This window comes from Temnothorax curvispinosus, unplaced genomic scaffold (genome assembly GCF_003070985.1).
Source record: "Temnothorax curvispinosus isolate PA1 unplaced genomic scaffold, ASM307098v1 QBEX01011001.1, whole genome shotgun sequence".
NCBI classification, from domain to species: domain Eukaryota; kingdom Metazoa; phylum Arthropoda; class Insecta; order Hymenoptera; family Formicidae; genus Temnothorax; species Temnothorax curvispinosus.
This window is the reverse complement of record NW_020220781.1, coordinates 359,856-373,188: the sequence shown is the minus strand read 5'-3', so window position 1 is coordinate 373,188 and position 13,333 is coordinate 359,856. Positions and strand designations below refer to the sequence as shown.

At 31.9% G+C, this 13,333-nt stretch overlaps 1 protein-coding gene across 7 annotated transcripts in view; it reads left to right on the top strand.

The window, feature by feature from the left end:
* Positions 1 to 13,333, top strand: part of LOC112461045 (protein NDRG3) — a 29,785-nt gene that overhangs the window by 8,626 nt on the left and 7,826 nt on the right. For 4 of the 7 annotated variants that reach the window (XR_003041509.1, XM_025026100.1, XM_025026097.1 and 1 more), the window contains 3 exons: positions 1,070 to 1,123; positions 12,791 to 12,990; positions 13,164 to 13,284. Coding sequence is in view for 6 of the 7 variants with exons in the window: in XM_025026097.1 (XP_024881865.1) it covers positions 1,070 to 1,123; positions 12,791 to 12,990; positions 13,164 to 13,284 (375 nt within the window). In the remaining variant the exon portion in view is untranslated. Of the gene's footprint in view, positions 1 to 1,069; positions 1,124 to 10,016; positions 10,159 to 12,790; positions 12,991 to 13,163; positions 13,285 to 13,333 lie in introns of those variants that run through there. The other 3 variants (XM_025026101.1, XM_025026099.1, XM_025026102.1) reach the window with 2 other exon arrangements.

Sequence of the window (13,333 nt, the reverse complement as noted above, 5' to 3'; positions counted from 1 at the left end):
TACAGACAAACTTCAGGCTGGGATATTAATGGTGCTGGCTGTACTTAGTCAATTCGTGTAAAAGACAAGAGAACCGAAGGTAAGTCACGCTTATGACACCTGAAAAGATCGTTCATTTCCCTCACGCTTCGAGCTTCGCACGCATACACCGATAGCACCTAGCTTTTCTCGCATCCTTTTGCCCACGCGTGACTGCAATCACCGTAATCATCATCGCTTGCTTTATCGTTGTTACTGTTATTATCACTCTCTCTGTTGCATGCACGCGATCCGTCGTCTTCCTTTGTCCCTGCAACGCTCGAGTTGCGACCGTCCGTATCGCTTCGTGGCGCGCGACGGAAGCGCGTGCGTTGCGGAACCGGCTTCTCTGTCGAATGAGTCGTCGAATGGCCGAGGACAACTCTCTCTGAATAAATGACAAGTTTGTGATTATTCGAGTCAATTTAAAAATTGCAGATTTATATTGTCGTGTTTGCAATAATAGAGTATATTATATCATGAGAATCGAAAAATAATACAAAACATTATTTATCCACAAGATTAAAATATCTTGTAGATATATATATTAACACATATATATTAAGTGTTTTTAATTTAAAATAAAGACATCAATATATTGAATTATTGTATTAATAGAAAATATGACATTTATCAATCATAGCCTTTATATAATTTTGATTTAATTCGAGCGATATGTTTTTAATAATGTCTGAAGTTGAGTCCGACTTCTTTGAGAAGTTTATTTATTCAAATACGCATTTGAGCATGAAGTTGCCCGACCCGGTTTAATTGGCCATAGAAAATGATAATTCTAAACAGTAATTTTACATTCATGGGCGGTGTGCTAAATGCCGGAAATCATGCTGCCGTAGAACAAAGAGAAGCTGATTCTTAACGACTAATAGAATGCTGTTAATAACAGCTTGACGCAAGTATGACATTGTTGTTTGCTTATCGTGCTAACAGCTTTTACATTGTTGTAGAATATCTGTGTGTTATAACGGGTGTAGAGGCACGACATGCCGCTAGGGCTAGGCGTGTGTGATTATTCGCCGCCATTTTGTTCTAGGGAGAGAAACAGGATGCCGACAGCAGCTACTGCCGAGGAATCTGCTCTATTGGGGTAAGTTTTGGTGAGAGAGAAAAAAAACTGAGAGACTGCCGCGTTATTTATTCCTTATATTTTTCGACGCGTATCGCATTTAATCGTAGCTGCAGTTTATGCTGATGAGTAGATGCGTAGAGATGCGTAGTAAGACTGATAGGATAGTAGATAGTTCATATTTACGTGCCGACACATCAATAATGTATAGCTAGCTACACTCTTATATTACTTTGTCCATATTTATCTACTCTGAGTTGGTTTATCTTAGCCGCACAAAATTTAACTTACTTGATGATACGAAAAAAAATAGATAGTAGAAGCAATAAAATTACAGAATCACTGTTATATTACATGCCATCTGAAATGAATGTTTTCGAATTATAACACAATTTCGAAAAAGATACGCGATATAAAGATATCTAATAGAAACTAACTTAAATATATATTCCGTGTTTAGTTCTTGCGATCCGAGATCTGACGTCTGATGATAATTATATAAGTAAAAAGATGATTTAATATGCGGTATTTGTAATATGCGTTTCGAAGTATTACGACGGCGCAATATTTTTGTACCGCGCTGGAACACTCATCGCGGAAATTCGTTAACGTTTTTCAACTGCCATTGACAATATTGACATTGACCCCAATGTGCGCAGCACCGAGTGACCACATCATCTAACTCGCAATTGTGTTATTAAAAGCGTTATGTATGCGCCTTTTAGGAGCTCAACTGCGCAATAATTTGTAGTGGTCGTCGGCAAGCATACGAAGAATACACGAGATTTACGATTGATCGAGATGGACAAACTTCTAGATTTTACACGGAAATCGTACTGAACGTTAAAAGCAACGACACGGTATATTATTCTAAGCTGGCAGAAAACAAAGCCGCAGTATAATGTGCGTCGTAGTAGCATATTGTTCTTCTATTATATATACGATATTGGTTTAACAGCCTGATTTAATACGACGTCCAGCTTCTATTTAGAGCTGTGACCTATATTGGAGAGGCCTGCCATGAAGTTTAATTATTTAAGGCAGTTTAACGGAAGTTTCTAAACTTACGACGTTTAAGCTATTTAATCGAGCTACTTCATGATTCTTACAAACTCGAGTCGCTGTTGGTGCCACTTCCTGATTTGAATGTAAATGCGAAGTTGAGATTAAATTTTGCTCTCTAGGACTACCAAATTTTGACAGTTTTTTTTTTAATTATGAATCGTGTACTCGTTCGATCACAAATTTTTATAGAATTTCAAAAGAAGTTACTTTATTTATGCTAAAACAAGTTTTCTCTTTGTCACGAGATCTGGTTTCTGTCTATTTTTATCCTTACTGAAAAAGTTATAAAGCTAATGGAGTTAGTGCCCCATCCGTGGATTATTTATTGTTATTAAATATAAAGTATATATTTAATTTTTTAAATTATTGAATAATCGTTTTAGTCCTAGGATATTGTAACATCAGATAGTAAACTTATAATTCTTAACGATCTATCTCATAATAGAAATCAAACAAAATACAGAACAGTCAACAACACGTGAGCTCAATGATAGTACCGCCGCATAATTGCTTCAAGTAATTAACGTAGGCGATACCGAGTTGGGCAATCATAGAACTCAATGAGATATTAAATGTCTTGGCTAACGCATTCCATTATCGGTAATTACATTTCTACATGCCGGCGCATATAGCCAAGTTATTGTTTTACAGTTTTTTTCTTTTAAAACACATATAAGTGACCGATATTTGAATATTAACTTATAAATCTAAATAAAATAATAGTAACACGTTCTGAGAAAAGAAACCAACCATAGAAATATTAAATAATATAAAAATATTAAACTCAAATATAACTGTCGCATATTATCGTAATTTAACCATTTTTTTTACTCAAATGTTTTATATTAAATTTTTTTCTTTGAATTTATTTTAACGTACATTTAATTTCGAATAAGTTTGGAATAGCTTAACATATCACACAAAAATTTGTCCACTTTGTATTATTATAAGATAAGATGACCATATAAACCAACTATACAATGAATGACGATGCTATCGATGTTTGAAATTACAAAAAAGTCTTACACGTTAAAAATGTGTTGAACGAACAAATTGGTGGAAGTTTAGTAGCACGTAACATTCCACGTAATAGCCAGCTTAGGAGCTGTCTGAGGTTAACGACGTAATTCCACTCCGTCACTTCTCGTATTAGTCCTCGGGCAAAGACGTTCTACATTTTAAGGGGAAAGGATGAGGCCATACGCCTCTCTGGCAGGTCCTCACACCAAAGTAATTAACGCCAAATTAGGATTAATTAAGAACTATTAAGATTGTTATATGGACGCTCTGTTGTTCAGTGATGTTATGCACGTGGCGTCGCTTCAAAAACAATCATTCTTAAAGGTTTACGTCCCATCTATTTTAATACTGTCTTGAGTGCGCAAACAAGACGCTACTAGAAAACAAAATTCCAGTTGCGAGAATACATTCTGTTTAGTTTTTTCGAATACAATTGTACGCGCACACGTGGATTTTATTTAAAAAATATATAACTATTTTTTTTAACAAATAGTTATTTAATAGCAATTTAACAGTAAATAGTATGTGTAAATATCCAGTAAAATAATATTTTATAACATAAATTTAATCTTCTAAATTTATTAATCAGAGGAAGATTAAAATTTGACTTTTTAATTAAACTATTTAATTAAAACAATTGTCTGTAAAAGGATTTAATACATATAGTTTTAACAAATCTCATTCGCAATTTTTAAATTATAGTTTTTTAGTCCATCTTCTTTTAAACTTGTTAATTAAAATATTGCAAGTTTTATTTTTTCTTGTCATGTCAACTTGAATATTTCTATTAACACATATAAATTTAATAAATTTTATAATAATAATATCAAAAATATCTTTGAATGTTATCCCAAATCGCCAAATAAAATGACTATTAACTCTAACAATATTCACACATCAAATAAGCGCAGACTGAGTTCCAAAAAAAACATGCGTTTATACAGAATGTTAAAAATCCTACTTGTAATTTAATCAAATTAATTTTGCACAAGTCTTTCTTTTGCAACCATAGTTTCGCAATTTAGAAGCTTCGTCTTATATGTATAAGATGAAGCGTGTAAATTTCTCTTTAATAGGTCACTGCTTTTTACGTCATAAAGAAAGCGAACGTATATCGATTGAAGTGCAATCTGAGTTACTGATAAAATTTTTGTTCATTCAAAAGAGAGCTTTTGTTAAGTAATCGTCACATTTTTCGACGTCAATTTTTTTTGCTGAAAATTAATTTCCACTTGTATCGATCCAACATTTGTGCCATTAATTACAAGACGATGATAAATTATTCTGGTAGGAAGTCAAAACGTAACGATTCAACGTGATGCGACCGCATATGTCATATACGTCAGTGTTTGCTCTACTTTCGCTGGAAATTCACTCAACACAACTTGGCATTGCGCCAATTCCATCTCAATTCTTCGGTACTGACTTTGAAAGAACTTTACATTCTGATAGGGATAACATAACAATTGGTGCATTCGAGTGTTTTGCAAGCTATCATTTTTAATCTCAATCTTTTAATACCAATTATTATTATTATATACATATATGTATACACATATACATACACATATATATGGAGATGGATACAAATTAAAAGGCAGCGTTTTATATATAGGACTGAAGAAATCTAAGGTAAATAGATTAAATGTTTTACTGCAAATGCTGCATGGAATGAACAATTAACTATGATTCAGCTGGAGCAATAACACTTAGAAATTAGTTTAAAAACTATTTGTAAAGATATGCGCGATCTAAAGTACTATTGCGAATTACGACAGACGCAGTTTTGAAAATTAAACGGACTGTTATTAATGATATTTGATTCCTTGCTAGACGACTGTCCAGCTCAAATGATCAGTGCCTAAGCACGGTTCTGTTTACAGCGTGTTCTGCATCGTGCTTGTATTTGCGGTAGATAGAGATTTATTTGCTTGCCTTGGCTCACAAGAGATCGGTAGTGGAATAGGAGTAAGTTGATCTTTATCGTGAGGTTTCGTCTTACAACCGGCGCAATAACGATCAAAAAATCTATCTCTGCGCGGCGGTCAATCGATCGATAAAAAGGGTAGCGAGATATCAAATGACGATATATCTAGTACTATTCCATGACGTTATTCGGCTATATAAGTTGCGGTTGACTGATTACTTTTTTAATAGTATTGCAGTCGCGTCGTTATTTGCTATTGATTTCTTAAACACCACGTTGTGATTTGTTTTTAGCTTTGAAAAAATTATGTGTAAAGTTTATTTTAACTGAATATCAAATCATTAAATTTTTATGAAATTTGTTTTAACTGTATCTAAAAGAAGTAGACTTTTAATGGATATAAAAAATTTTTTAATTTTGCAAACAACTACAATATTAAAAAATGGATAGATTGCAGTCACATACTTTTTTAAACATAATTTTGGCAGCAAGTGTACAGAAACAATTTGAATATTTCAAGTAATACGACACACTTTTTTAATAAAAAGAAAACGAGTATTACATAATAGGAAGAAAGAAAATAAAATGTGAATAAGCGAGAGTAAAAAGTTAATAATCTAAAATTATATAATGCGATAAAACAAAAAGTTTACATACTGTTAAAGCAATTTTATATTCTACTTTGAAATTTGTATTCAATTTTGTTTTACCAGCAACTTTATATTTAAAAAGTTACTGTCTATTCTTCGATCAAACTCAAATTTTACGGTTTCCTTTATTACTTCGTGGTTAATTTAAGCGCAAATGATTTTTTATGTTTTGAAGTCGTAAAATGTAAGAACAAAATCCAACGTAGAGAGATATTTCACCGCTCTTTTTCCATTTGGGTGCTTTCAACGAGCCAGTCGAATTCAACGTGAGATATTCCTAGAAACCCGAAAGTAGGATTTCAGGTTGATCCAGGATCAGTCAGTCCTTTGTCCTGCAAATTCTATAGATGGTACAACTTCTCAGTTCGAGATATGCTTTTGTTTGTTCGATTTTCTATGACTAAAGTTCATAAAATATGGATTAGTTTAACTAGATTCCTGGTATTACTAAAATTTCCCCATCAGCTAATAATTTGTCTTTTTTTATAAATTATAAGTATTAATACAGTAGACTTTATAATAACTCAAAACATTTTTTTATGTATTACTTATCATGAAAGTTATATCTTTTGTTCAGTACAAGATTTGTCGTAAAACAATTCCTTTTACTTTGTATAACATTTTTTACAAAGAAAGTATTACTTATAATGCTTTCATATAATCGTTGCTATTGTTTGCTGAAATAATTTTTTATTGGAAAAGTTCTAACCACACATACTATTAATATATTGTTAACAAATTATTCATAGATAAAGCTTTTACGCTTTACCGTCATTATGATAGAGTAGGAAGAAGAACATAGTCGGACTTGGCTCTGGCCGGAAACAGTTGAGTGACGTGCCGGAGATACGGGAAACCTCTCGCGCACGTAAATTAACCGTGTTTAGAAATTCAAGTAGCACTGTGATACCATTGGTGGCGAATTTCTACTGATACCATTGTGCAAGAGGTTGCTATAAGCATTCTCATGCATTATTTTTGTTTCGTATTGTTCTTATATATTACATTTCACGATTGAACGATTTCTCCTCGATAGTGGGATGCACTTTAACGGATCGCATCACCGAGCGACCACGCAAATAACAAACAATTTTATTTTGTTTGGTATTATTATTATAGAACATCAAACAAAATTATCCAACAAACTTTGCTCTAGAAATGAGAAATTGAAGTTTTTTACTTCCACGTTTCACCGAAAGAAAAGAGCACTCTCATTAATTAAAATAAATTAATTTTACTTAATAACAGAGACTTGAGAGTATCAAAGTTTACAATGAAAATGGCAAGCGCCTTCGTGAACTTTAACATTTAAAATGTCGAAAAATTTTTCTTTGCACCGTTTTATCTGGCGAATATTTTAACAGTCATTGAGATTTAATATTATCGATTCTATTCAAAGTTTCTTTCAATACGGATTACGTTTTTGCGCTTGAATTATTTATAGACTTTAGAGTAAATGAAACACCTGTGTATTTGAGAACTTCTTAAATATCGTGAATGGATTAAACTTGCAAATAACTCACTATACTAATAAAAATATTAAAAAACATTGTATTTTATATTAACTAGTCACAGAAGGGCACTTCACATAACATACATGGAAATGTGATAATATATCTCCTTGTCAGCAAAATATGATAAAAGTTGCAGAACACTCACACAGGTACAACAAAGAGCTATGATAAACTTTATGGTGTATGAAACGAAATGGCTCATAAACACTAACATGATTCTTATTGCAACGCAAGTCGAGAGAAAAAGCAATACTAAGAGGAAAAACGGAATTCTTGATTTCAAAAACAAAGAATGAAATATCAATGTTTAAAACAAATAAAATTTTCTGGTTAATAATAACCGTAATGATTTATTATGCGAAGAAAATACGAGTATCTCTTTTCCAAGTTGCTATTTGAAATAACGAGAAAAACATTTGAACATGTCTACGTTAATAATGCTATTTGTTTAATAAGAAGAAAATATAATATTTGCATTTTTTTACATATCGCACTCCGAGAAGAATACTGTCACAACTCAAAAACCAAAACTCTGAACAATTTTTAGAGAGGAAAAGCAAATTTAATTGAATTTTTTTTAATCGTGAGATAACTAACGCAATATAATTGTGACATTTTGTTATAATTAAATTATACTGTTTCTTGAAGAGGTCTGCTATGCACAAAATAACTTTTCGCATTAAGAGCCTTAAACGCTGCAATTTTTTTGCTATTAATGTCACATGAAAAAAATAAACGTTTTGCTTCGAAATAATTAGGGAAATATCATGATATTTCCCTTTTAGCTAAAGACTTTATTATTTGCAGTTCTAAAATATTATCATATAAGTTTTGCTAATGTATGATACTATACAATATGTTATCCACTTTTTGCAACATTTAAAGCACAGTAAGTTTTAAAGATAAAGATAAATTTCGTATTTTTTTTAGATTTAAATGATTCTTCTAAATCATAATATACACTTTCTGTTATAACTTTATTTTCTTCCTTTCTTTTACAATGTTTATATTTACATTCGATCTTTATAGATTATCTATTACGTTTAACACAATACCGATAGACGACCGAGCACGAGACTTTATTTTCATTTGTGAGATAGCTTCTTGATTTTCAAGTGGTGCACCGATTTAACTCGGGCTACGTTAAAGAAATACGAGAGAGAGAGTACATCCAATTCCTCAAATGGAAGAACAAGGTTGCCTTGCAAAGCGTGCTGTTTATAAACCCTTGGTGAAATACGAAGAGCAGTACGTATTTATATATTTAGTTCTTTATTTATGCCAAGACAAAATGTTACTTCATTAATCACATTTTATATTGTGCGTCCATGCTTATCTCCCTTGTTATATTTCACCAACTCTATTTCGGCAGATTTTGTGATCAGCATTGTGTTCCGTCTCGCCGTCTCGTCTATTCAAATGCTCTTCCAGATAACAATGTTCCTAATTCCTTTCTGTCAGAGAGTTTAATATAGGAAAGAAATTGGCAGAAAATAATGCTTGGAATTGGATATCATTGTGATCGTGATTCGAGTTCGTGGTTATCTATCTGTATTGCAAAGTAGAGCTTGACATCAATTCTTTTTCTCTACATAGATTTTCCAAGATTCATATATTTCTATACTGAATTGGGACACGCGTCAAATAAAGTGACGTAAGAAGTAAATACAGAAACATAAAAAAACTTTTTATTATGGTAACGGATTACTTATGCATTTCAATTTTTATCGTACTTATAAGGACATTTTTATCATTATCAATTTTTGATGTGTTATGAATTAAAGAATCTAGTTAATGAGTAAGTTACAGGTTATTGGTGCCAATAAAAGTATCAAAAATTGACCATTTAATTATTCTATTTAATTTTTTCGGTCTACCTAAAGAAAAAGAAATTACCAATTTATAGAAACATTTAATTTTCATTATTGTTTCAATAATTTTTTAGGCTCTCAATATATCTTCGTTTTATACTTTGATTATTCCGAAATATTAAAAATTACGCATTGAGCGTGTCACTTTTTTGTTAACGGAAAATTTGCGCGATTGTTTTGAAGTGAAAACGATTTTATGGAAACTACTATAATGTCATTCATCATCCCGATAATTGGAAGTCAATTCAAATCCAGATCACTGTCAATCGAAAGCCCCGAAGTGCTTTGCAATCGATTTCATGATGCATTTATGATGACACGTTCGCTTTTATCGATCGCCAATGTCAGTCATTGTGACGCCGTCTGCGAAATGTGTCGTAAATCCGCAGGACTAATTTCTTTTACTTTATAACTTCAGGGAAACAAACAAATATCCTTTTATTACCTTTTGCACTGATTAAGTCTTACTTATTAAAAACTGAAATAGACAATTAAAGAAAACAATTTTTTCTCATTTATTTTATTATGTGTTTAAACAATCTGTATAATATTAAACAAGAAGTTATGTAAATTATATTTGTTAAATTATAGAATATTTTAATTTTTTATGTGATTGTAGATATTAGTAATCCTAAGAAATTATATAAATCTTTATGATCATATATGGATAATTATATTATGTATATATCAACATTTTTTCGAGACAAATTGTTCTCCTATATTTTTTCTTTATTCTCATAATGATGCAAATAGATTGAGACTAAATCTTGGCGTTCAGTGCAAACTCATGATGCTAATAATAAATCGCTGCAACGCAGTAGTGACGCAGAAAATAAGTGACCACAGTGTTGATTCAAATACCATCGTGTGAAAATGTGCGCGTGCAATCTATCGTACACAGCCAACAGCTTAGATAAAGAATTTAATAACGCGAATGTGTTGTGGTGAGTCGTGCGTGTTTGGGTCGGCACGTGGAGAAGCGAGGCGTAAAAAATCTCCTACGCTTCAGGTAAATGATGTAATACGTTACGCCGCATTCGTGCTGATTACATGGAACAAAGGAATTTCGGTTAATAGTCCGGAAACGTGGGAAAACTCGAGAAAGCAAGAGAATGGGTCCCTTGCGAGATTGCACGGCAATTCTTTCGATGACATTCTTTTCAAAAAATCACCTATGCATCTTGCTAACGTACCTACGTACGCGCGCATGACCGTGCGAAAAGGTCAAACGAGGTTCCTGACATTTTACATCCGTTTCTGCTGAAATTGGGTCGGCGCCATGAATCCTCCGGGATACCGAAGTAGGTCTTTCGAGCATTAAGCGAATCCAGGACTAATTGGACGTCAATGTAATTCCTCGGACGATTAAAGTGCTTGCCGCTATTATATGTTTAGAATAACATGGGGATATTGCTTATCCCGAACTGACCATAAATGCGTTTACGAGCGAAGCTCGTGCGAACTTTAAGCTGATATGGAACTGCTAATAGATCACTAGAGGATCCATTAGAGGATATCTGTTGTCTACCTTGGACATTGCACAACATTACATGTAATTTATATTTACCGACTATTAATATATCATCGTAACTTATAGAAAACATGATTATATTAAAATGTTTGCTATACCAAATTACTTGTTCTGTCAAATAATAAAACAATATAATAAAAACAGTATAAATTTTTCATTCCTGGGTAATGAGATATTAAGCAATTATTTTTTTATATTATGCTTTATCAAACGATATTTGAAAAGATCAGAGCAAAAGTATATGGAAGATACAGAAGAAAAATGATCAAAGTCTACTTTTTGTCGAAGTCGATCTGATCTTATGACATTTTCAAAGAACTTTCATCATTCTTATCTGATCAAGAGCAGTTACAATTTATTGGAAATAAGGTTCGAAAGATATATCGTGCTGGGGAAAAACGATCATAGTCTACGCATTTGAGGGGAAGAACCAAGTCCAACATACAATGTAAACACATACTATGGCTGCATTCCAATATTTATACTGTCAGCAACTGTCAGTACTGAAAATCTATAACATACGTGACGTAAAATATAGAAAAATATAGATTTTTAGTACTGACGGTAAATATTGGAACGCAGCCTAAATAAACACTATGCATTCTGATATTCACTGCTATACATTTTTCAATAGCTTCCTAAGACATCTGATGGCTTGAAACTTAAAATTGCGTTTTTCTCGAAATTACTCCGGATGGACATTGATCATTTTTACTGTGTACTCTTCATATATTTTACGTATATGTAACAATTAAGAATACATGTTACATATACAAAGAAAAAAAGAATATTCTTGAAAATATTTTTAGTTTAACGTGAAAATCTTGAAATAAGATTATATATTGTGTTGAACGAAAAAAACTTATGCTTAAATGAAGTAAGTATTTTATGCAGTTTATCTAAGAAAAGAAGTTAAGATAAAGAAGTTGGAATTCTTATAAGAGGATAATATATGTTCTTGCATACATAGATATGAGTATATAAATTTTTTATTTGACGCTTCTTTTCTTCCATGCATGAGACAAATCTTTCGTTTGGACTAAAAGATATTGTATCACTATAGGTATAGATTAGGTATAGATTAGCTGATAATTATTATCTTCTAACTACTATAATAGTTGTTATACGCCACTACAGTATTCGTCAAGATATTCAAGCGCGTAAAATTATTTAATACATAACTTAAATGTTAATATTTTAAATTTTGTTTTTTAAAGCTCTTTATTTCAATCCACTGTTACTGCGAATTTGAAAATAAATTATGTAGTGAGATGGTTTTAATTTGCGTTTAAATCTTAGCTCGAGATTTATTATTTAATTCGGCTTACCAGCCGAACAAAAGCATTTCCACTAATTCTGAGCGCTAAATCAGAAATAATTAACTAGAATCCAGTAAACTGAATTGCCATGATGATCTACAGTACGATCAAAGTATATGTGCGCTCCGTGATAAAACGGAACTCTAGACTAAAAGCATCTTCGTAAGTTCTCTCTAACTTTACTTCGACCGACTGGGCGTGGCAAATAAATCGATACTACAAAAAAAGTCGCTCAACATCTACACTAATAGACGATTTTGCGTATTTCGCAAAAAAAAGAATCTTGCATAATATTCCGCAAGATAACTCATTTTCAAGAATGTACAGTTGACGTAATGCAAGCTGCAACAATCAAGCGTTCACAGTGAAATGAAAAATTAGCAAACTTCTCATACAAACTCTTCATATATTCTATTTTTATATAATCTATTTCAATTCATCATTTCATTTTTTATAATCTATTTATTATCTATTTATTAAGTAATTAATCACCAGCCAAATAATCACTTACAGTATTAAATTTTTGTAAGGGAAAATTATAACTGTTTCTAAACACTTGAAGTGTTAAGAAAATAGATAGAAAAATTGCTACTTGTCCACTATTTATGTTTCACTGATAAATATCTTTTAAATACAACGTTCAAAGAAAAGTATTCAAAGAAAAGAAGATTGTTTTCTGTGAAACGCGAGTCGTAATATGTATTATTTTATACGTTTATTAAAATTATGTGATTAAATGATTTAAGAAAAAACTTCATCTCTTTAATTAATTGTCGTATTTTCATACGCAGCACGATGCCTTCCGATAGCATGGATGACATCGAGCTAAAAAACATTCAGTTGCAATTTCCGGCACTGAGATATCTCTCCAGAGATGACAGTTCTGTACGGGAAGAAAGAGTGGAGACCGACAAAGGAAGTTTGCTGGTAGCGGTGCAAGGAAATCGAGCGAAACCAGCTATTCTTACTTATCACGATCTAGGCCTTAACTGTAAGTAATTTATAACTCAGGCGTTTAAATTGATATAAAATTATATAATATTTTAATCCTATTTACTCGTGTTATGAATACTTTTTAATTGTGTATTATTACTACAATGTTTTAAAAATATGTAATATATATATTATATTATATAGTTTCTGATATAAAGATTATTCTTATAGACATCTCGAGCTTCCAGGCGTTCTTTAATTACATCGATATGCGTGTTCTACTCGAAAACTTCTGCGTATACCATGTAAACGCACCCGGACAAGAGGAAGGTGCACCGACATTACCTGAAGAGTGAGTCAATTTTTTAAAATAACGAATAGAAGAAAAATATAATTATCAC